The sequence below is a fragment of the Priapulus caudatus genome, unplaced genomic scaffold (genome assembly GCF_000485595.1).
Source record: "Priapulus caudatus unplaced genomic scaffold, Priapulus_caudatus-5.0.1 Scaffold40, whole genome shotgun sequence".
NCBI classification, from domain to species: Eukaryota; Metazoa; Priapulida; class Priapulimorpha; order Priapulimorphida; family Priapulidae; genus Priapulus; species Priapulus caudatus.
In genome coordinates, this window is record NW_014577101.1 from 1 (window position 1) to 25764 (window position 25764).

The 25764-nt window shown below is 44.0% G+C and overlaps 3 protein-coding genes across 10 annotated transcripts in view; 1 reads left to right on the forward strand and 2 right to left on the reverse strand.

Moving 5' to 3' along the window:
- Positions 1–180: 180 nt before the first annotated feature.
- Positions 181–6387, forward strand: LOC106819858. Its single transcript, XM_014824434.1, has 6 exons — positions 181–385; positions 3119–3267; positions 3703–3841; positions 4214–4711; positions 5446–5553; positions 6071–6387. The coding sequence occupies exons 1-6, from the start codon at positions 331–333 to the stop codon at positions 6235–6237; spliced, it is 1116 nt and encodes a 371-aa protein (XP_014679920.1). The 5' UTR covers positions 181–330; the 3' UTR covers positions 6238–6387.
- A 5472-nt stretch (positions 6388–11859) lies between these two features.
- LOC106820049 lies at positions 11860–16791 on the reverse strand. Of its 8 annotated transcripts, XM_014824653.1 has the most exons (3): positions 15828–15858; positions 13465–14311; positions 11860–13194 (listed from the first exon to the last, which is right to left on the reverse strand). In XM_014824653.1, exons 2-3 carry the CDS (start codon positions 14020–14022, stop codon positions 12793–12795), a joined length of 960 nt encoding a protein of 319 aa, XP_014680139.1. In that variant the 5' UTR covers positions 14023–14311; positions 15828–15858; the 3' UTR covers positions 11860–12792. The 8 variants fall into 8 exon arrangements, with proteins under 8 accessions (XP_014680139.1, XP_014680123.1, XP_014680109.1 ...); XM_014824637.1 differs by lacking the exon at positions 15828–15858 and adding an exon at positions 16767–16791 and having other exon boundaries at positions 11860–14311; XM_014824623.1 differs by lacking the exon at positions 15828–15858 and adding an exon at positions 16589–16603 and having other exon boundaries at positions 11860–14311.
- A 1501-nt stretch (positions 16792–18292) lies between these two features.
- LOC106819758 (inositol hexakisphosphate and diphosphoinositol-pentakisphosphate kinase 2-like) overlaps positions 18293–25764 on the reverse strand; it is a 63014-nt gene continuing 55542 nt past the window's right edge. Inside the window, exon 27 of the mRNA XM_014824352.1 lies at positions 18293–18405. Within this exon, the coding sequence (XP_014679838.1) occupies positions 18293–18405 (113 nt within the window). The remainder of the gene's footprint in view (positions 18406–25764) is intronic.

Sequence of the window (25764 nt, forward strand, 5' to 3'; positions counted from 1 at the left end):
ACCCTAACCCTAACCCTAACCCTGACCCTAATTAAATTTAAAATATATGTTAAAATTAGAAGTGCCTAGTACACAAACATATCCTACCACCCCTTTCAGCCGGCTGCCCTGAATCTGCCTGAATTGAGCCAGTGCGAGAGCGCCCTCTGTCGTGGAGTTTGCACAACGAATATTGTTTTATTTGTAGCTTGGCTGAATCATTTCATCCCGTGGTCGATCTCCCAATGTCGACAGATGTTGGCAATAACTGATCACGAGAGAAGAAAAGTGTAGTTTCCCATAGACTAGTCAGTAGGTAGCAGTGAAACATATTATAGTTCTTGATCGGACATGTCTGTGGAATTTGGTATATTGTTTCTGTTCCTAGCTGTCACGACTGCAGAAGGTGAGCATCGTACTCGTAACACTAGCACTCGTAGAGTTTAGCTCGGGCTGTAGCTCAAAGAAACGGTCTTTGATAGAAGAATAGAAGACTTGTGTATATTGACGTTAGTCACACACACTGACATAGCTCCAAGAAACGGTATTGCTAGGGTTAGAATACCTATTGACTATTGACGTTAGTCACACAGCCTGGTCGGGTTAACACTGACACAGTGGCGTAGCTAGGATTTTTTCAGCGGGGAGGGGGGGGGCACTGGGAAGGGGGGGCACAATATATAAGTTTTCTTTGTATTATACTGTTCTAACGGCATTGTTTTTAATTCAATTTTTTTTTTATCAAGCATGAATTTTCAGGGGGGTGGGCACCTGGGGGGCACAGAAAATTTGTGGAGGGGCACGTGCTCCCCCCCCCAGGCCCCCTGTAGCTACACACACCCCTGGTCACACAGCCTGGTCGGGCTAGCTCAGACTGTAGCTCAGTATACTGACAGCAATTACTGTAATAATATTACTATTAGGACTCCAGGAGTGAATAATAGAGATATGATAATCTCACACATGCACACTCAGTCTTATGCCAATGACAACGTCAAACATCGGTTCAAATAAGTGGTGCAAATCCACATTAGGCACCTTAAGTATCACGAAGTGATGCACAGATTTCTGTGTATCATCAACTGATGCACAGACTTTCCGTATATCAAGGAATGATGCAAAAAACCTAACCCTAACCCTAACACACTTCGTGATACCTAAGATACCTGAGATCACTACCGTGATATCATTCCTTGATATACGGAAAGTCTGTGCATCAGTTGATGATACACAGAAATCTGTGCATCACTTCGTGATACCTAAGGTGCCTAAAGTGGACTTGCGCCTAAATAAGCTTCCGTCGTCCCGCATTTCTAGTTATGGCAATGCCGATCCATGAATGTTACTTCTACTAGTAGTACAACCGGATCTAAACATGTGGTCATACAATAATAATATACTAGGCCCCTATAATAATCCAATTTTAAAGTTACATCATATTCATAACATACAAATACAATAATAAAATTACATGTTTAACTTAGTGTAACTTTAAGGATACACTCGAGATTTTATGCGAAATTTTTTTGATTTTTCATTTTCATTCTTATTCTTCACTAGGTGCCACCTCTGTACATGATTATTTCTCCATATAACAATGCATGTGAACTTTCAGAGCGTTTTGATTGCGCACATACTTGTGTAGTGAGCCATATGGCTCTTTAAATGCACTGCCCAGCTAACCATATAACATTGTGGCAACGTTGTCACAATGTTTCTCTTACGTGGTGAAAACGTTGTGATACAGTGTTGTGGCAACGTTATTTTGTAGACTACTCTGAACGTTGCCACAACGTTGTATCACAACGTTGTAATGTAACATTCCTGCAACCATGTGTACACTTTCAAATGAATATTTATATGAGTATATGAGAGACATGATACAACCAGCATTTTCATGATATTCACTAAGCCAGCATTATTCAGCATCAACTCTTCCACAGCTACCATCTCCCAGTGATAGTTGAAATTGCCACGTGTTCAAAAATACCATTTGCACCTCATTACATAGCGTTACATGTACAGAGTGGCTACATATGCCCGGCAGCCGGCATATATCTGATGGCTGCCGGGCACGGTCTTCGATTTCCTAAATGCCTGGCAGTTTTTAATTTTCAGCGTTATCTCAAGTAAACAAGGGTTAAGGTCAGGGTTAGGAACTGCCGGGCATTTAGGAAATCGAAGACCGTGCCCGGCCGCCTGGCATATAGCCACAGCGTTACATGTAGGTACGGGTTTGGTGACACATAGCTTAGTGATGTCATGTGCATTACGCATCGTTTGCGTGTTTTGCATGAAATTACGATGTATATATGTATAATACCTCGTAATTTCTTACAATTTCTCAAGGTGCAGAGAACGTTTTACCAATTTAGTAGTTTCAGTTAATCATGGATATGTACTGACAGTGACAGTATATGTTTCACATCCGTTCACCCATTTTGCACACAGGCATTGTGAAAAGTAGAAAAATACTGATTTCTCCATTTCGATTTTTCTGCCATGCAGTAACTGATGTATAAATGGATAGTTCTCTGTCATTACAACTCTGAATGTTGACTCATTTTAATGGTAACACATTGCTGTAACAAAGCACATCAGGGTTTGTTATTAAGTGCTTTTTTATGAGTTATGGTTCTTTATCTGCATAAATTTTCAATCCAAACCTACAACCTAAATGTTAGGCAATTATTTATTTATTTTGGTAAATATGAAAGTTAAAGAAAAATCCTGATGTTTAACTTGTGGTGAGAATTTTGCTTTTATACTCTTTGTGGTAATTGAGAAATATCCCAAATACCATGTTTACATGGAATTTCAAGATTTGTCTTGTCACATAATTAAGTGCTGGAAATTTCATGAATTTTTTATCTTGAGCATCTAGAGGTACATCTCATCTATAAATAAAAAGTGTGATTGATTCAATTCGATTGTTAATAAACGTGTACACTTCATTAGAGCAATACCCATGCAAAAGCTTGAGTGTATCCTTAAAATAGGTGTTAAAAACACATAAAATAGCTAATAAAATAGGTATCATTATAGCTCTTTATAGTATTGGGTATGGTCTTCTAATGAACCTACTCTTACAAATTGATGTATTGTCAATTCTGTTGATAAGTAAACATTAAATTCGAAGGACCTGCAGGCAGTTCTTTAGCAACCGTTGATGAGTGCACATCATGGCATGATCTCGCTACCCAGCTTTCTGTACAAGATGATGCAGACGACACACTATGTGTGGAAAACCAAAGCTGTAATGGATTGTTCTGCTCAGGCGAACGCTCGGTAAGTAAAGTGCTCATAACGCAATATTCTTATTGTATCACTGTAATACTGTATGCACAACAATCGCAGTGCTTGGACCAAAAATCCCCATCGACAGTCAAAGGGTTAGCAGTCAAGTTCAAGTTCAAGTGCAAAGAATATTTATGAACACTTTGTAATTTTACATCAAAATGACAATAGTGTTGACTACAATAAAAACGATGGGGAAATGGGGGCAAGCTGACTATAAAGTCAGATTGAACAGTTCTTGTATAGGAATGTAGCACAATAGGTTGAAAAATTTAAGCCTGAATATTATTCTACTAAGTTATAGTACCAAATTTGACATTTTGTGATGTAGCAACTTGTTTTGCATGTGAGATGGAGACACATGCATGGTGATTGCTATTGATCACACATTACATGGACAGTAACAGAAAGGTTTGCTGATTATAGGGACAGAATTTCAGCAGTGGTATAGTGCTCTACCACTGTAGCGATCCAGTGAAAGTCTTATTATATGGAACTGCTAAAGGAGCCAATGTTGACAACTTTGCTCACAACTTTACTGATGGAGAAACTGCACAAATACCTGGTATATAGTTAATAATGTTAAAAAAATGCTGAAAATACTGGTGTACTGTTTGGTGCTCAGACACATGCTATTTATTGAGACTCAATTCAGGTTAACACTTCCGTTTAAATGGATTGGTTGAATTTACTTCTTGTTTTGTCGAAAGTGAAAATGTGAATTATATAAAGAAATCGATAAATTGACAAGGATATGTACGAAGGGAATGGCAAGCATTGAAGATTTTTATTATTTTAAATGGGCTGTTATCGAAGCACCTCTAGTATGAATATCTTTGAGCAGTTAACGGAATCCATGATCATAAACATTGTTAACACAGTTGGTCAACCTTTCTTCTATGTACATCGTAACTAGGGTTACATTCACTTCTTCAAGGTGCAAAAATCGAGATCGTGAGCATTAAGGCAACCATCGCCCTCACGTTGAGACTTCAGGAGACACCTGGTGTCATCTACATCTCCGTCATCGTTCAGGCAAACTACCAGCTGTTCGGTAATCCGATGTCACATGAAGGCACAATTCTAGACGATGTACGCATTGCCATTGGCGAGTGCCCCACAGAAGTGGAGGAAGGGATGCTGCCTGCAGTATACGTAGACAGTGGGATTAGTCCACAGTCAGATATTCCTCCAAACGAGGAGGGAGCAGGCAATGATGTTTCAGAGGAGCAGGAGACACCGAACAACTCGGAGAATGGCTCCAACGATGATGAAGACAGCCAGGATAACTCCAGCAACGGCGATGATAACCATGGTAACAGTGACAGCAGTGATGATGACAGCAGCGATAATGACAATGTTCATGATGATGAAAGCGATGAAGAAGGCAATGCTGTGGATAAGAGAAAAGAGCAGCGAGACCAGGCAGTTAACGGTGAGGCTCTGTGTGTTTAGTCCCCAGCTCAACAAGCGTTTCTTGTTTGTATGGTCATGTTTTTAATCTGTGGTCGTCGATGGCTATTACTGTAATACAGAGAGATACTTGTGTGTGTGTGTGTGTGTGTGTGCATGCGTGCGTGCGTGCGTACGTGCGTATGTGCGTGCGTGTGTGTGAGTGTCATGGAAAATGGTGTGGTGTGGTGTGGATTTTTTAAACTAAACACAACTACATTTCTCTCCCACACAATCCTGCCATTCTGACATCAGTACTGTTCTGATGTTGTTCTAACATCCACACACATCATCTCCCCTTGTTTACTATCTTGCATTGATTAATCAATTTGTTTTAATTCATTAAGACAGCTTTTCTTATTAATACATTATTGGTTTCACGAATCTTACTTATAGTGGTCATGTTTCTTTTAAACATACACACCTTTCTAGACCACTGCAAACATTGCATATCATTATTGCAGTCCAGCTTGATATGCATTGTGGTTTGTGTACCGTAACACCAGAAAAACATAGTGATGAACAAGCATATATCTAACTTACATTGCCTGTATTCTGTGTATTATATAGTTAATTATCGACAGTATTTGAGACTGAACTTCAAGGTTCTTTGTGTTGTGTTGGTCGACATGCATGGAAGTGTGATCATGTGTTTCTCAGTGTGGATTAGGTACATACATTAACTGGGCCCATGTCAGTGTGTTCTCTCTATTGCAGGTGATATCAACCTGAGTGCCGGAAACGCATCACGTTACTTGGATAATAATTCGCTGGTGGAAGTGGAAAAGGATCAGTCTGTGGCAACTAGTCTTGGCAGTGAGAAGGGTGAGTCCACTGTTACTTATTAATCATTTGCAGGTGCAGAAACATGAACATGCTTAAGGCCACCATTATGGACTGCCTGCTCTTGCTTGTGTACGTGTGAGAAAGGCCACAGTTAGAGACTGTCCATGCTTAAGTAGGTGTTTGAAAGCCGAGGCCCCATTTCCTCACTGCACACTCGCAGCAGATTGTACTAAAAAGGTGAGGTCGTACCTATTGCCCATTCACACTCCGTTAGTTATGGACGAAGGTTTAAAGGGCCATTATTAAGCACGTGTATCGAGTTGTGAACAAAATGATGAGGAGCAGTCGCATATAATAGAAATTGGGAAGAGCCTCAAGGCAGTAGACATCTGTGCTTGATGACGATTTATAGGGTCACTTTAATAATTTATCACAAAATAAATCGACAATGCTACTTCTGCAACATCAATTGACAATGAAGGAATGCTGTCACCTGCTGTTTACTCGTATGTAATCGGTCGTGGCTAAGAGTGGGATTGTTAACGACATTTTTCAGACAACATGCCGGTGCTCGTCGGCGCCTGTGTTGGAACAGCGGTTCTGTTGGGGGCGCTAGCTGCTGTCCTCACAGTCGTTAGACGCAGATGGCAAGCGATGTCGACCTACAGGAGAACGTCAGAGCTCTCTAGTGGCGGAGACGAGTATTATCAGGACAGTGGCTAATCAACGCGTAGATTTTGCACTGCAAGTACAGAAAATTAGGAAAAGCATCTAAGTGTCTAATCGTTGTTGGCTGCAAAACGTTTATTACCTCCGCCAAGGGGTTGGCAGGAGGTTATGTTTTCACCGGCGTGTGTTTGTTCGTTTGTGGGTTTGTAACACCGTTCTTTGTGTACAGCCTAACTAAAAAAGTTATGGACGGATTGTCATAAAATTTTCAGGATAGGTCACAAATGGGCTAACTTAGAATTGATTAGATTTTGGTGGTGATCCGGATCCAATTCATTAATTAATTAATAGAATTTTCAGGATAGGTCAGAAATGGGGTATCTTGGAATTGATTACATTTTGGTGGTGATCCGGATCCAATCAATTATTTAATTAATTAAATTTTTCACAGTGAGAGAATTCAGCTGCCTTGGCGGAGGTCTGCGCTCTCCAAGTGCTCTGGTTACTGGATGTGTTAGTCTTCGGCTATTCGCAGATTGCAACCAGGAGGCTGTTTTGAGGCTGTCCTGTTGTATGTATATCGGGAAGATTCAAAAAATCCTTGTGGGAGCATTCTCAGTGGAGAATTATCCATTCTATTAACCAAATATGCCAGACATATTGTCATTATTTATCACAATATCAGGATGATGTGTATATAAGTGGTTTGCCTTTAACCGTGTTAATGCACAAGTTGTGTTGGGCGAGAGTTGTTAACTATATTGCTCTGTGAAGCGTGTAAGGAGTGAGCTGTGTGTCAAGTTGGCCTCACTGAATTTTACGGGAATTTTTCCTCTGTGTTTATCCTATAGTAGTTAAAGGTTTAGTCCCCTGCATATAAGTTGTAACAAATCGCAGTAAAACCTATATATATATATATATATATATATAATATTTTGAACAGTAAACGAATCTCATAGTACCTGATGAAATCCCTCTTCAAAAAGCATGTCTAGGCACGTTTTGTATAAATGGCGAGCACCTCACTTCATTATCATGGATGAAATACAGCTGTACCATCTCTGGAGGGAGGTGAGGACTGAAAAATAATAATTGCTGTTCATAATTATTGGCCAGAAAGTTATACTTCCTGGGAATAACCTCTAAATGTTCACGATCCGAGCATTTTTATGTGCTGCTAATGTGAATGGGCAAATATATATACGTGCACAACCTTGAAATTTTCAGATTGTAAGTTTGACGGCTTTATGGTTGTGATGGTAGTAGTATAGGTAGTAGTAGAAGTAGTTGTGGTAGTCGTAGTGGTAGTCGTAGTGGTAATGCTAGGCCTAGAGGTAGAGGTAGAGGGAAGCAGTAGCGTGAGTGATAATGCTATGGGTAGATGTAGAGGGAGTGGTACGTAGCAGTAGCAGTAGTGATAGCGCTAGGGGTAGAGGCAGAGGGAGGGGTAGCCGTAGTGGTAGTGATAGTGCTAGGGGAAGAGGTAGAGGGAGAGGTATAGCCGTAGTGGTTGTAGTGTTATTGTTGTTATTATTATTAGTAGTAGTAATGGTTGTAGTAGTAGTCTTGTGTTAAGCCCAGTTATTGGCTGCCACACCTCACCTTAGAAAATGTGTTACCTGCTTCAGCTTGTGTACGATAACTGCTGGCTGTAATTGTTGATATATGTAGATATATTGCTTTAAATATATATAGAGGTCAGCAGAACACGATACTCATACGATGCCCTGTGATAGCAGGAATATGACGGGAAATTGTTATATGCGTACAATACAGGATGTAGATGTTTCTCTTGTTTAGTCAATTTGGCCCTTATGCTCATGCATTATTTGTTATGCTTATCAATACATAGTTGTTATTTTTTAATTACCTTAGCTAAGTTTTAAGGCACAGTGTCTATGTATAATTAGTTGAACTGTGTGTGTGTGTGTGTGTGCGTGCGTGCACGCATGCGTGTTATTTTCCAATAGTGGTGTGACACATTTAACCCTATAAATGCACAAAGAAAATGCGTAAAATGGGACTATTAGGCTTTGTTTGACATCTTTGCCTATGAATATCATAACAGTGTAGAATATGATAGTCGTCCTATTGATTGCATTGACGAGGTATCAATTTTTAGCTCATCTGACATAGTCAGATGCAGCTTGTAGAATCGCATGAGCGTGCGTTCGTCCGGCTGTTCGTCCGGCCGTGCGTCCGTCACCAGTTGGGCATAAATCTAAACGGCTCAACGTACGGATTCGAAAGTCGTGACGTGGGGGGTAATCCGAAAACGAGTTGGGATGTCAAAGGTGAGGGTCAAAGGTCAAAGGTCAAGAGGTGTAAAAGAAGGGAGAACATTCCTTTGTGAGTGAGTGAGAAGACTGTCCCGGCAGGATAGGTCAAATGTATATTGCGCTCAAAAGTGCAGAAAGAATTACTTTCTTAACTTCAGTTTAATCAATCTTGAGATAAGCAATTGCAGAATTGAATCGTCAAACCTACCAATGAAAGGTTGGCCAACTACCAAAATTTGCCAGTTTTGTACTGTCCTTGGCATGGCTCTCTCCGTCGACGTTACAATAGTGTGCAATGTCGGGATATGGTGGAGCATGCTGGCTTGTGGACGCTGCAGATGGTTGACTGTCAGTCGAAATGTGTTGATCCTCCCTGACATTGACGAAATCTGTACGTTATACGTGCGTCTGCCTTACCTCTGCCCGCCATCTTCGTCGAAAGTTTGGACGCCGCGCGGCGAAATCGGAATGTACATTTTGATGATACATAACTGATACAGTAGCGCGCCACGTGGGTGTTATTTGTTTATAAACAATTTAGTCTGACTGACTCTCTCCCTCTCTCTCCTCTCACTTGCTTTCTCTCTCTCTCTCTCTCTCTCTCTCTCTTTTTCTCTCTCTCGCTCCCCTCTCTCTCCTCTCTCTCGCTCTCTCTCTCTGCAATAAAAAAAATGTTTGCTGAAAAAGATGCGCAACTGCGTATCTGCATATCTGCGCCTAACAAAGGTGTCACTACGCACGACTGAAATGTTACGTTTATTACCGTAACAACAGACCTCAGATGAGCCCAGACGCTCTGCGGCTCTTGTTGTAGAGATTTTAATGAATTGTGTTTAATCATTTTTAGTAAGCACACCATAATTAACCTGTTCATATAGGATTATGATATGTATATATAGATATTGACATGTAATATTTATGCATTGTTAATTTATGTATATTTTTTAACTGGGAAATATTTGGGTATATTTTTCATTAAACTTCTGCTGCTAGGCTAGGTATATTGTCACCGAAAAAATTATACATTCATTTACTTGGATTGCAGTTCTGAATCTATGAACTGCATGGCAATGCTAAAGCCAGCTCATTGATAAGGCCAGTAAGCTTCATGCTTCATTAACATTTTCTACCCAATATCTATTACCTGTGCTTGTTGAACTGTGTCATCGCAAGTTCAAATGACTTATCGGTGACTTCTCTTCCCGTGGTTTGTCGTTGTTGTCCAGGTTCAGGCCAGAATATTATGAACCTATTTAGACTCTAATTGTAGATCGATGTTGTATTGGACTATTTGTGAATGCGATGGTGATCTATTGTTTGTTTATAAAGTGATACACGTATATTAGATGTCCGGTGTGTTTCCGTGCACCTTATAAACGTGGCACATACAATACGTTTGCCCTGTGAAATATTAGTGATTATAATATGTTGAAAAACGTGCGACGCCTTTCTATGTTTGTAGTTCTCCCCGGTGAATCAAAATTTGCTTAAATTAAGTTTATTCTGGAATAAATTAGACCGTACATTCAGTCAGTCAGATATTGTTTTTTTTTGGGGGGGGGGAATTTAGCCATAATTCGATCCTGTATTCTGGTAAAAGTACCAGAAGTTTGGCCAAAGATTGTGAAGCTCACGTGACTCGTTAGACCAAAATACCTGTGACGGTCAAACATGTTCAAGTCTTGTCCGCGCCTCATCAGGAAGTAGAGATATTGATTAGATATCTCTATCATGTAGGACTTCTAATATTTTGCTGTATGAATGCATTATATGATTTTATTTAGCACATTTTATTGTTGCTTGTAGAGGAATCAGCACGCCTGCGCGCACACGTACATGTTGTATTATATAGGTATATGTGTTAAACTTGTAATCTAATATTTAAAAAATCAAGCTATGTAGCTAGATATCTTCTGGCTATAATTAATTATGATTATGTGTGTATGTACTGTCGTGAGATGTTGTCCATGTTGTGTATACTTGGTGGTGGAGGAGAGAGGGGTTTGCAGAAGCAGCGCGATCATTTCCACAATCCCCTAAGAATAGTTCCTGCAAAAGCACCCAGTGTCCAAGGTATGCCAGTGTTAATCTCCGTAATGTATTCGATTCACGAATATATGTGATATTTACCAAGAAGAAATATTGTCGTTGTTTTACACTTTATATCTTTAATCAGCTAGCACAGCCCCACGATATACTAACTCGTAACAAAGAAAATGCATTGGTAGTACTTAATCAATTTTCATGACAAAATGTCGATTATGCACGGTGTAGGCATTCTTAGTGGGTCAAGGAAAAGTAAAACTGTTATTTTGGTCACGCACTTAACAAAACACATTTTATGCATTATTTATACCATTACATATTTAACAGGGTCCCCACAGCCATTGAAAGTCCTTGGAAATAGGTCCAAGTCTTTGAAAAAATAATGCACACTTTTGTGGGAACCATGTACTGAATACCTATAGCAGTAATAATGTACCATATAGAATCAATCATCACGAAAAACCAAGAAAATACCAATAATTAATACCTTTTCATTCAATATATCTGATATTCTATCTATTTCTATCTATCTATATCTGATATTTCTATCTATTTATATTGTACTTTAATCTATATCTTATGAGGTTATATTCTCGCGATAATAAGTGATCCCTCTCTCCCAAATGGTATCGCCTATGAGGCTACGACCTCGTTAGCGCGGTGAAAAGTTAGCCAGGCAAATGGCTGGTTTTCAGCGTCAACTTTTTCATGCCCCCCCCCCTCCCAAAGCACAACGCACAAGCACACAATATGATTATACGACTATAATACGCGTTTCCACAGTGAGAGAATTCAGCTGCCTTGGCGGAGGTCTGCGCTCTCTAAGTGCTCTATAGTTACTGGATGTGTTAGTCTTTGTGGGCGTGTGTACGCGTGTATTATAGGCGTAAATTTACATTTTGTGCCGCGGGGGATGAAAAAGATTCGGCTGAAATATATGGGGCGCCAAGTGTCGCATGACTGATTTCGTTACGAAATCATTGATTTCGTAACGAAATCAAGTCTACAAAGTCATTTAGTTACGAAATCAACTACTGCGAGTGATTTCGTGACGAACGACGTACGACGGACGAAGTACGACGTGCCCTACCTCAGATGTCAATCTCCCCCCCCCCCTCCACACGCACACACAAAAACACGTATCGAGGAAAGGCCGGATTGAGCTCCTTGTGCTTACGTATCTTATGCGTGCGTGCGTGCGTGGGTGGGTGGGTGCGTGCGTGCGTGGGTGGGTGGGTGCGTATTGTGACCTGTTTCCTGGATCTACAGCTAAGCATCGAATCAATAGCACTTGACGATCCTGCTGACATGATACACATTATCTCCACACAAAAACATGATACAAATCCAATTGCTTTATCAAAGCATGTATTTTTTAACTTCACGAAATAACAAATTGACATACAGTGGTCAATATTCAGTAAAATACAGCATAGTATCTGCACTTGTCTATAACGATGTAGTGTAATATACACATTTACATTAGTTAACACTTGAATTAATTGCAGTAAATTGGAGCAAAACAAAACACTATCAAAGCATTACTTGGCACAAGGTCGATTTCATTCAATGCCACCTGGAAAACTGATAGCTAATTTTGCGAAGATCAGCTGCCCAATAAACATAATACAATTCATATAATTACAAGTAGCAGACAAAAATGGGTTATGCAAATTTAGAAATATACTTTTACATCTACAAGGCCATCGCTGAAGATGCTGAAGACCTTTCGCAGTACACCAGTAGTACACTCTTCACATGAACGCATTTGACACTAACATAAATTGTGAAATCAGCAACAGATTAAAATTTCATCCTCATCCATGGTCTCTCACTCCCTACCACGCCACGAAGCTTTATCACATGGCTTGAACGATAAAAGGAGCGAATTAAAACAAATTACACATTCATCCTGATAATAATAACGATTCAGGGTGTCGTTGTCAAAAACATTTTAGTACGTGATATTGGTTTTAGACATAACCTTTCGCACATGAAAATAATGGTCACTAATCATATATATCGTAGAGTTACCGTATATGTATCTGACTAACTGACCCGTGTCTCCTAACACTAAAGCTTAGGTCATGCAATAGTGACATAGTGAGCGCATTAGACTCGTTAGTCTCTCTGTGTGTTGATTCAACGTTTCACAACAACAACAACAACAACAACATCGTCACTAAATTCTAGCGGTCAGTCTGTGCATTGGTCGAACTATAATGCTACAGTAGATATTCATGGCTGACGATAAATGACAAATACCTATGCGGTAGACACTATACTAACAGTAGCTACGTTTAACGTGATCTCTTGTGACAGCTATCTGTAGGGTCGTTTCAATAGTGACAGCTATCTGTAGTGTCATTTCAATAGTGACAGCTATGGTTAGGGTCATTTCAATAGTGACAGCTATGATTAAGGTAATTGCCATAGTGACATCTATGGTTAGGGTCATTGCCATAGTGACAGCTATGGTTAGGGTCAGTGCCATAGTGACAGCTATGGTTAGGGTCATTGCCATAGTGACAGCTATGGTCAAGGTCATTTCCATAGTGACAGCTATCTGTAGTGTCATTACAATAGTGACAGCTATCTGTAGTGTCATTACAATAGTGACAGCTATCTGTAGTGTCATTACAATAGTGACAGCTATCTGTAGTGTCATTACAATAGTGACAGCTATCTGTAGTGTCATTTCAATAGTGACAGCTATCTGTAGTGTCATTTCAATAGTGACAGCTATCTGTAGTGTCATTTCAATATTGACAGCTATGGTTAGGGTCATTTCAATAGTGACAGCTATGATTAGGGTCATTGCCATAGTGACATCTATAGTTAGGGTCATTGCCATAGTGACAGCTATGGTTAGGGTCATTGCCATAGTGACAGCTATGGTTGTGGTCATTGCCATAGTGACAGCTATGTTCAAGGTCATTTCCATAGTGACAGCTATCTGTAGTGTCATTACAATAGTGACAGCTATCTGTAGTGTCATTACAATAGTGACAGCTATCTGTAGTGTCATTACAATAGTGACAGCTATCTTTAGGGTCATTTCAATAGTGACAGCTATCTGTAGTGTCATTACAATAGTGACAGCTATGGTTAGGGTCATTGCCATAGTGACAGTTATGATTAGGGTCATTTCAATAGTGACAGCTATCTGTAGTGTCATTACAATAGTGACAGCTATCTGTAGTGTCATTTCAATAGTGACAGCTATCTGTAGTGTCATTTCAATAGTGACAGCTATCTGTAGTGTCATTACAATAGTGACAGCTATCTGTAGTGTCATTTCAATAGTGACAGCTATCTGTAGTGTCATTTCAATAGTGACAGCTATGGTTAGGGTCAATGCCATAGTGACAGTTATGATTAGGGTCATTGCCATAGTGACAGCTATGGTTAGGGTCATTGCCATAGTGACAGCTATGGTTAGGGTCATTGCCATAGTGACAGCTATGGTTAGGGTCATTGCCATAGTGACAGCTACGATTAGGGTCATTGCCATAATGACAGGCTAACAACTATGGTTATGGTCATTGCCATAGTGACAGCTATGGTTAGGGTCATTGCCATAGTGACAGCTATGGTTAGGGTCAATGCCATAGTGACAGCTATGGTTAGGGTCATTGCTATAGTGACAGGTATCCACGTTAATCACGAAGAATGTGGGGTGTCAACACCAATGATCTTTGCGAGCTTGTCCATGAACACGTAGGGGTTGACACTGTGTCCATGTGGTCCGGGACTCGTGGCTCCGGTACTGGACATGCCACTGGTCATGCCACTAGACACGCCTGTGCAGCAGGAAAGAAACATTGGTTACTACTATAGACAGAGCATGAATAATAATAACAATAATAATAATACAAATAATAATGATGCCTGGGGAGGAAAAGTCCTACTGACTTACGACAAAACTGTGGGAGAGGAAATGGGAGAGCAGCAATAGAGAGACAGAGGTACTTACATGACAGCCACGTGGGAGCAGATGAGAGAGCAGCGTTAGGGAGAGAGAGAGAGAGATAGAGATAGAGAGAAAGAGAGAGAGAGAGAGAGAAAGAGAGAGAGAGAGATACGTACACGACAGACCAATGTGAGAGTAGATGATAGAGCACCGACCGAAAGAGAAGTACTTACATGACAGCCCTGCGGAAGAGGACACGAGAGAGCAGCAATAGAAAGAGAAGTACTTACACGACAGACCTGTGGGAGAGGAGACGGGAGAGCAGCGACCGAAAGAGAAGTACTTACATGACAGACCTGTGGGAGAGGAGACGAGAGAGCAACAATAGAGAGAGAAGTACTTACATGACAGCCCTATGGGAGAGGAGACGAGAGAGCACCGACCGAAAGAGAAGTACTTACATGACAGACCTGTGGGAGAGGAGACGAGAGAGCAACAATAGAGAGAGAAGTACTTACATGACAGACCTGTGAGAGAGGAGACGAGAGAGCAGCAATAGAGAGAGAAGTACTTACATGACAGACCTGTGGGAGAGGAGACGAGAGAGCAACAATAGAGAGAGAAGTACTTACATGACAGACCTGTTGGCGAGCACGGAGAGCAGACGAGCAGGCAGCAATAGACGAGAGAAGTACTTACATGACACACCGTGTGGAGACAGGAGACGAGGAAGAGCCAGCAATAGAGAGAGAAGTACTTACACTGACAGACCTCTTGGGGAGAGGGGAGGGGGAGAGCAGCAATACGAGAGAGAAGTATTCATTTGACAGACTGTGGCGAGAGCGAGACGGAGGCAGCAATAGGACCGAGAAGTACTACTGCACAGACCTGTGGAGAGGCAGACGAGAGAGCGCAAATAGAGAGAGAAGTACTTACATGGAACAGACCCTGTGAAGAGAGGCAGCGAAGAGAGCAGCCAATAGAGGAGACAGTATTACCAGTGACGACCTAGAGAGAGAGGAGGACGAGAGGCAGAAATAGAGAGGAAGTACTTCACATGACTAGACCGTGTGGAGAGAGGAGACGGAAGAGCGCAATAGAGAGAGAAGTACTTACATGACAGACCTGTTTGGGGAGGAGACGAGAGAGCAGCATTAGAGAGAGAAGTCTTACATGAACAGGAACTGTGGGAGAGACGGGGAGCACATAGAGAGAGATAGACTTACATGACAGAACTGTGGGGAGGAGACGTAGAGCAGCAATAGCAGAGAGAAGTACTTACATGCGACAGACCTGGTGGGGAGGCGAGACGGAGTAGCGCAATAGAGAGAGAAGTCAGTACTTACATGACAGACTCTGTGGGAGAGGGCGTAGAGAGCAGCAATCAGAGATGAGAAGTACTTAACATGACAGACCTGTGGGAGAGGAGACGGCGGTGGAGAGCAGCAATAGAGAGAGCAAGTCACTTACTGACAGTACCTGTCGGGAGATTGGAGACGAGAGAGCTAGCATGAGAGAGGAAAGTACTTACATGACAGACCTAGTTGGAGAGGAGGACGTAGAGCAGGAGTAGAGAGAGACTAGTACTTAATGACAGACCTGTGGGAGGGAGACGACGGGCACCAATCGAGAGAGAGTACTTACATGACAGACCTGTGGGAGAGAAGACGCGCATCCGCGGGAGGAGCAGCAATAGAGAAGAGAAGTACTTACATGACAAGACTGTGGAGAGGAGACGGGAGAGCAGCATACGAGAGAGAGTACTTACATGAGAGACCTGTGGGAGAGGACAGACGGGATCGAGAGCGCAATAGAGAGAGACAGTACTTACATGACAGACCTGGGGGGAGAGAGACGAAGGAGGCGCAATATGAGAGAGAAGTACTTCATGAAACCTGTGAGAGAGGAGCGAGAGAGCAGCAATGAGAGAGAAGTCTACATGACAGACTGTGGGAGAGGAGACGGGAGAGCAGCAATAGAGAGAAGAAGTATTACTATGACAGACCTGTGCGGAGAGGGAGCGGCGAGAGCGCATAGAGGAGAAGTACTTACTGACAGACTGTGGAGGGAGCCCGGGAGAGCGCAATAGAGAGAGAAGTACTTACATGACAAGACTGTGGGGAGAGGAGGACGGCACGCAGCCAAACTTAAGAGAGAGAATACTTACATGACAGACCTGTGGAAGAGGAGGACGAGAGAGCAGGCAATAAGAGAGAAGTGACTTACATGAGAACCTGGTGGGAGAGGAGACGAGAGAGCAGCAATAGGAGAGCCAGAAGTACTTACATGACAGACTGTGGGAGAGGCCAGACGGTAGAGAGCGCAATGAGAAGAGAAGTACTTACATGACAGACCTGGTGGAGAGGAGACGGGAGTCAGCAATAGGAGGGAAGTACTCTACATGACAGCTGTGGGAGAGGAGACCGAGAGAGCAGCAATTAGAGGAGAGAAAGTCTTACATGACAGACCGTGGCGAGAGAGACGGGAGAGCAGCAATAGAGAGGAAGTACTTACATAGACAGACCTGTGGAGGAGGCACGCGGATTGAGCGCAATAGAGAGACAAAGTACATTACATTGACAGCTGTGGAGAGGAGACGAGGGGCAGCAAATAGAGAGAGAGTTACTTACTGACAGACCTGTGGAGAGAGACGGGAGAGCAGCAATTAGAGAAGAGAAGTACTTACATGACAGACGTGTGGAGAGGAGACGAGAAAGCCAAGGGCATAGAGAGAGAAGTAGCTTACTATGACAGGACCTGTGGGCCGAGTGGAGACGGGGAGCAGCGAATAGAAGAGAGAAAGTACTTACATGACAGACTGTGGGTGAGAGACGGGCGGCACGCGGGGTGTGTTGATCAGGCAGCTCCGTGTAGGTGGGATCGCGCTGCTCTGCGCATTGTCCGCAGAGCTTCACCATCCGCTCGACGGAAGACGTCAGAACCTGCCTTCAGCGACAGTGAGGTGTGCAGGGTCCTCAGCGGCCGTGGATCGCCACGGCCTCCAGCTTCTGGGTCAATTGCCTGCAACGTTCCATTGACGACATTTTAGCCAAGTCGAACATACATATGTTACAACGCTCTATAATATAGATATCTATATATATATATATATTATATATATTATTATATTATATAGCATTATGACAAACTAACCCAGTTGACTATTCCCCTTCATAGAATTTCTTGGTTTTTGTTTTTCATTTTTTTGCTCTCTAATTTCTCTCGGTTTCCTCACTCGGTTTTGTAACGTAGCAAAACCACAGAGTTCTATTGCCTACCATAGAGACGGTTCTTGCTTACATATGTCATGGAAATAGGAGCAGTAACAAAGCTAAAAACAAAGACTCATGCGACTACCTAACAGTAACTACAGTTTCTCTTTTCTCTCACTGCACTCTCTCTTATTCTCTCAGTCCCCTCTCTCAGGCTCTCCTCCAGTTTCTCTCTCTCTCTCTCTCGTTTTTTCTGCCCCATCTCGCTCTCATGAATCCACTCACCATTGGGCTTCTCTCTCATTCTCTCTCTCTTAATTCTCTTCACGTCTTCTCCCTCTCTCTCGTTTTTCTCCCCCTGTCTCCCTCTCATGATGCCTCACCATGGGCTATCCTCTCTCTCTCTCAAGTCTCTTCTCGCTCGATCTCTTCTCTCTCTTTCTCTACTCACCCCCCCTCTCTCACTTATTCTACAGCGACTACTAACAAGTAACTACAGTTCTCTCTCTCATCTCCTCTCTCCTCTCTCCTCTCTCTTCTCTCTCTCTTCTCTCTCTCTCTCTCCTCACTCTCACTTTATTCTCTCTACAGTCCTCTCTCTCTCTTTCTCTCTCTCCACTCTCTCTCACCTCTCCTTGTTCTCCCCCCCCCTCTCGCTCTCATTGGAATGCACTCCCATCAGGTTCTCTCTCCAGCACAAGAAGATCGTCGGGCGCGCTCGACACGACCCACTGATCACCTATCGTACTGAACAGACTGACTGGACGGGTCGCTGTAGAGAAGAACAACAATGACAACAATGAACAACCATGAACAACAGCTGACAGCTGTAGCGTCATCGTTCCAATCACCACCGCCGGGTCTACCTCGCAACACGGTGCGCTTAACCCCGGCCGGGTCTCCTCGCATACAGGCTGGTAACCCCCCCCGGGGACTCCTCGGCCTACGTGGCGTACCTCAGCCGGGTCTGCCTCGCTACACTACTGGGTAACTCCCCGCGTGTCTCCTCGCTTAGACGTGGTACCAGCCCGCTGGGTCTATCCTCGCTACGTGGGTACCCGCTGCGGTCATCCTCGCGCTACGTGGAGGTACAACCCACCGGGACGTCGCTCACTACGTGGTACTCCCACCGGGACTCCTCGCTACGTGAGTACCACCACCGCTTCTCATCGGGCTGTACGTGCGTAAACCCCTGCTGGGACTCCTCGCTACTGTTGGGTTACACCGCTGGGTTACTCGCTACCGTGGGGTAACAACCCCTGCTGGAACTCTCGCTACCGTGGGCGTACACCTGACTGGGTCTCCTCGCTACGTGGGATTACCACCGTGGGGTCTCTCCTCGCTTACGTGGGGTTAACCACCGCCGCTTTTTCCTCGCTTACGTCGGGTACGCCGCTGGTTCTAACCTCGCTACCACGTTGGTAACCCTCGCCGGGATCCTCGCCTACGTTTGTACACACCGCCGCTTCTCCTCGCTACCGGTGGGAGGAACCCCGCCGCGCGACTCCTCGCTTACGTGGTGTACTTACCCCCGCGGGTACTTCCTCCGCTACGTGGGTCAACCCCCCACCCGGGTCTTCCTTTGCATACGTGGCGGTACACCCGCCGGTAGTTTCCTCGCATACGTGGAGTACCCCGACGGGGCTCTCTCGCTAGACGTGGGTACCCCCGCCTGCAGGACTCCTCGTACAGTGGGTACACCGCCGTGCTGTCTCCTCGCTTACGTTGCGGTTATACCCCCGCCGGGTCTTCTCGCTAGACGTGAGGTGTACCCACCGCCGCTGTCTCCTCGCTACGTGGGGTACCCCCGACCGGGTCATCCTCGCTAACGGTGCGTAACCCCCGCCGCGGATCCTCGTCGACTACGTGGCGTACCCCACCGCCGGGTCTGCCTCGCACAACGTGGTACCCCCGCGGGGTCTCCATCGACTACAGGTGGCGTAAACCCCCGCTGGGTCTCCATCGCTAGACGTGGTAACACGCCCGCGCGTACTCATCGCTTACGTGGGTACCCACCGCCAGGTCTTCCTCGCTTACGGGGTACCCCCGCCGGGTCGTCGCTACGTGGGTCACCCGCTCTGCCGGCTGTCTCCTCGCTAACGTGGGTACGCGCCGCGCTGGTTCTCCTCGCTACACGTTGGTAAACCACCGTCCAGGACTGCCTCGCTACGTGCGGGAACTCAGCCGGGTCTCCCTACGCTACACGTTCGGTACCCCCGCCGGGACACTCGCTACAGTTGGTACCCACCGCCGGGCTCTCCTTCGCTACACGGTAGGTACCCCGCCGGGTCTCCTCACTACGTGGGTACCCACCGCCGGGTCTCCTCGCTACACGTGGTACCCCCGCCGGGACTCCTCGCTACGTGGGTACCCCCCGCCGGGTCTCCTCACTACGTGGGTACCCCCGCCGGGTCTCCTCGCTACGTGGGTACCCCCCGCCGGGTCTCCTCGCTACGTGGGTACCCACCGCCGGGTCTCCTCGCTACACGTGGTAACCCCCGCCGGGTCTCCTCGCTATACATGGGTAACCCCCGCCGGGTCTCCTCGCTACACGTGGTACCCCCGCCGGGACACCTCGCTACCTGCTGAACCCTGTCGGGCCTCTTCGCTACATTTTATCGATCCCTGCCACGCCATACCGTATCGTATTGTACGCATCGGATCCCCGCCTTCTCTCTCTTCGTTATCTATGTGACCCACCCCCATCCACCCTGGTAGGGGGCGGATGCTACCAGGAAACAGCATCGATGTGAAAAAAGGTTTCGGAAGTTTCGCGAGAAACGAAAGCATGCGTCGTCGCATGTAGCCGGTGTTGTTTCGTACGCAGATACACGTCATGAAATCGCCACGGTTACACATGGCGATTCCACATCCCACTGCCTCTGGACGGGTGTCAAGATAACAACGTCCCAAGCCTCACTCACCTGCGTTCTTCCGGCAACTGGAGAGAGACCCAGTACGCCGGTGGACTGCATGAAACAGCAAGAAAAGAGATACGGACGTAGAGAATAACGCAGCCACTACGGTACACGTCTGTACTGGGTTACTGACTAGCAGGAAGACTGAGGGAATGAAGCAAATGTTTGGCTTCACTGACGTGCCGCATAGTAGCTCTACCCGTGTATCCCTTCTCTCCGCATATATGGGGGGCTCCTGTAGAGGGAGCGAAGAGCTACACGGGTAGAGCTAGATCGGCATGACAGCACCAAAAAGCTAAGCTCTGTTACATCTCGTGACGTTTTCTCTCAACAAGCATGGCCCTTCACTGCCCTGCAACGTGCCCTACAGGGCAAGTGAAATCGCTTAAACTTTTGCCACCTGCATCCTCTATTGGAACCTCAAAAATCCTACTATTTCCGGCCAGCATCCAAAGTAAATGTATATAAGCAAACAAGGAAAACGATCATGCCATCACAGATCTGTAGCAACGAGCATGCTGCAAGGATCTACTCACTGATGCAGATGTTACGAGACAACTGCACTGAGCATTCAGCTAGAAGCGGGTCAATGGGGAATAGGCCAGCACGCAGTGCCGTTTGGGAATCTGAGACATGGCTTCATTCGCTCTCACTGAGGGTGAAGTATTTACTGGTAAGCAAAAAGGTAAGAAAGCGACAGAGTTGGGCTGGATCTGCACATATAGATGCGTATCGAGCGTTCTCCGGTACATGGCTTGACCGATAGCAAGAAAACAACCAGGCATAGGGTGGTGCATAGTTAGGGAACAGCTAAGGTATTGGCATTTGAAGAGTATCAGAGAGTGTCATCAGATACTTAGATTGATTGACTCTACTGAGAACACAACCAGCCACAGTTAGGTGACAGCTGAGATATCAGCAAAAGCAGAGTTTTAAGCAAACAGCCACATCACATATATGAGACACCTGCCCAGAAGCAGCTGAGATGGTGCAGTGCTATGCCCCTCACAACCGCGTGCTATACAAAGTACAATACCATATTACTGTAATGTGTAGTATAGACTATAGCTGGTATAACTGCAATATCTAACGCATATATGTGATATATATATATATATATATACCAATTCGGCGTATTTTTTATGCGTAATGTTACGCATAACAAGTTGTTCAGTTACAACACAATGCTGAAAAAATACGTTTACATAATCGCGATAGCAACTAGTGGAAAACGACTAGCTGCAAACGCAATGACAATATTCTACACAAATAATACATGAAATCTCATTACGGATAGATTACTGACATGATATGATCAGGAGTAAGATAATATAGGATCTATATCCGATGTATCGATATATCCGATATCCGCTATATCCGATATATAGGATCTATATCTATAGGACCTATATTATCTTACTCCTGATATGATAACACGACCTTTCCATGCGATTAGTCAGTTAATTATATTGATATGCACTGCACAAACATTAGGTACAAACCAACGAAATGCAACAGCTACCGATAAACGGGGTTATCCGTAAAAGGTCTAAACCAATTAGCGGGGTTAATTTACGATAATGATATGGTAACAATTACGACTACGACAATGCTAAGCAGAGTTCCTCAACATAATTATGTACTGAGTTAAATTACATATTTTCAGGAGCTAAATTACATTATATATATAAATGTATTATTAGCTTTTGCTACTTTAAGGAAAGCAAGCTTTTATTGTTTCAGGATTTCCTGCCATAGTCATGAGGCGAGGAGCTCATCAACTTTTCAACATTCTATCAACCTTTCTATCAGATGTTTAAAGTATTTACATTATCGACCGCGAGTCGGCAAACGTTTCAACATTTCACACGCTGTGTGCGCGCGGGGCGACGTGGATACGCATTTTTGCATGTATTAATTCGCGTCAGGTGTAGCCTGTGTGCCGCCGATAGCAAAAACGCGCGCGCAAATAATCTCCTCCTGGGTGGAGGGACACACCTCCTGATTGCTATTATCTGAGTGGCTGCATAGCAAACAGTTGATCAACTCGCTGACCAAAAATTGCAAAATTATAACATGTTCTAATCTCTCAACTAGTTGAGCGCTCAACTTTTACGTCTACACTGCCAACTTTCGGTCAAATAGTTGAATCGGTCGAATTGGTATCTCCATCGCTATATTAGGAGATTATGGTTTACAATGTCACCTCATTAAACAGTGAACATATATGGCAATATGACGGTACCGCACTCGACAGAAGAAAAAAGAATAGCCCATACATGGCGTTGGCCATAGGAATATTCTATGCAATGTAGCCTGAATATTATTTCCCTGAGCCGGATGGTGAGACAAGTTATAATGCCGACAATGCTATCCATAACGCACTTTCACAGCAAAGTGAATAGGAATTGGGTCGTTTTCCTAAAGAGATGCTGGATTGCATTGTATGTATTGTATTTCATTGCCTGCCTGCGCACGAGGCATCCTACGCACAACAATATAGTGAATGCTATCCGCAGTAATATGCTGTGAAAATGTGATTCACCGACTACAAATAAAAAGTCTGTGATGCACATTGCACAATGCACATTGTAATGACCACACGCGCGCGCACGAACTAGGCCTACGCGGCATTAGATAAGTGTACCGGTCACGCGTAACATTTGCACGTGTTAATCTAGCATGTGCAACTACGTTGTATTACATCAGAAACGTGATTATTCAACTATAATTATACAATTTCGTCAGACAACCTTCCTGGAATATTGATATAGGTTTCCAAGGTCATCAGATACTATGATTAGACTCATACACAATGCTACTAGCAAGCAGGCATCCGGCACTAAATAGATTCCACCAAGAACCTATAATGCTACACGACAGTAGACGATCAACCCTGTACGCAACGGCCACCCAATAGAAAAGCATAACAGCCTTTATGGTCAGGTGGCTGTTCTAAGGTGGCCTCACTATATAACTGCCACTCAAGCAAAACGCCAAACGCGCCCTTTATGGCTAAGTAGCCATTCTGTATAAGTGGCTGCAAACACAGGATTGACCGTACTATTCGGAGTGAATAATAATAGATCTATTAGTATTCACTCCTGGTACTATTATAGCTTTATAGCCAGAACATTTAGTATTGTGGGATCTCTCGATCCAACCTATATAGTTAAGACTCTAATAACCCGATTGTTACGTTATGTTAAGAGTGAATGAAGATAATAAAAATTTATTTTTTATGCACTCCTGGTCACGTCAAACCACATGCTATCGTGAGCTTTACAGACGCACAGAGCTGTTTCGATAGCCTGGCTCTTATACCAGAGTATCGTATAATTTGTAATGCAATATGAACGAATTTGAAATGCTCAGACAATTGACAAAAACAGTAACAATAATGGCTCACTTTTAGCGCCCAAGATACGTTCCTGCATAATTACTACTGGAACTGACTGTGACAGTCTATGCGGAGATACGTTCACGTTCCACCAGTAATGAAACCGCACATGCTATCTAAAGCCCGGCGCACACGTGAGTAATTTTACTCAAGTAAAATGATACATGCGTCAAAATACTCACGTGTGCGCCAGATTTTCGTTGAGTTTTCTGACGCATGCATCAAGAAACTCAATATCAAACATGTTTGATAATTTTTGACTCATGCGTCAAAATATTCACGTGTGCGCCGGATTTTCGTTGAGTTTTCTGACGCATGCATCAAGAAACTCAATATCAAACATGTTTGATAATTTTTGACTGATGCGTCAAAATACTCAACGTGTGCGCGCTAGCTGCGTAAATTTACTCAACACTGGTACTCATAGCGCATGCGTTTAAATCATTTTAAAGATGACTGCACCCAGTATTGGCTGAGCACAGTCACGTGATCTACATTACCACTTATACCTTGAGTAATTTTACTCACGTGTGCGGCAGATGCTGGAAATATTTCGCGTGAGTATTTTGACGCATGCATCATTTTACTTGAGTAAAATTACTCACTTATGCGCCGGGCTTAAGATAACTTCACTTACATTCAACGTCTAAACACGCAACACAAAAGGATCCGCTTCCCAAGCATGTTACTGCACACCGCCACCATTTCACACAAGCATGTTGGTTATGAGAGAGCAACTCGCTCACAGGCACTTGAAGCGTTTCAATATATTATATATTCATATATTATATTTATGTGTCAGTGTGCGCGCAATGGCGGCGGCGTGTGTTTACAGTTGAAACGCTTCAAGTGCCTGTGAACTCGCTAATTGCACGCACACACGGCAAATATCATAGCACAAGCGTTTGCCATCACGTGCAACAAACCTCAAAGCGTAGCTTGGGGTACGCACGTATGATCAGCTCTGGTCCTAGAATGCGAGCACACTCAGTGCGTGTGTCATACGATTTTTCATCTTGCATAGCTTAGAATCTCACACACGTGCACATGAGCAAACCGAATTCTGCATTGTACCAGACGATTTCTCTGAACAATAACACACACGCAACCCTCGTGATAATATAAATAACGAACTGCCTCATTTTTCCCACAGTAAGGTTACACCAGTTTACGCTCTATTCCAGGGTACCACATTTTCCATAGTGATTAACCCACTCTCGACACCTTTATAGTGACCAGCTATCACCATTCTACGTTGACCACCCCAGACACTCAATAAGGGTGTAAAGCCCCTATCTCCTCCATACTTCTAGCGGCCCAATATTCCACAGATATTTAGTTCTAGTGCTCCATGGCCCTTCACAAACTTCTAACGAGCCTATGGCGTTTATATCATTCTAGGACCCCCCCCCCACCCCACCCCACCCCACCACCACCACCACGACCATCACCAAACATCTAGTGTCCTACTCAACCTACTCAATGATTCCATCCCTAAACTTCGAGCTCCAAAATTCCCTCTTATCTCATGAACGACCCTCCTCCAACCGGTTTCTCCCCACGTGACCCAATACCCTTTTCATGATGACACCACCCCTAAACTTTGTTTCCATCCTTAACTCTTCAACGACCCGTTCCCACGTGCAACCCATGTTTTTTGGAAGCTCGCATTCTGGGCACAATGCCGATCTACGTCTCTCTCGCTCCCCCTCTCTCTGTCTCTCTCTCTCTCTCTCTCTCTCTTCTCTCTCTCTCTCTCTCTCTGTCTCTCCTTCTTTCTCGCTCTTTCACTCTCTCTCTCGCTCCATCTCTC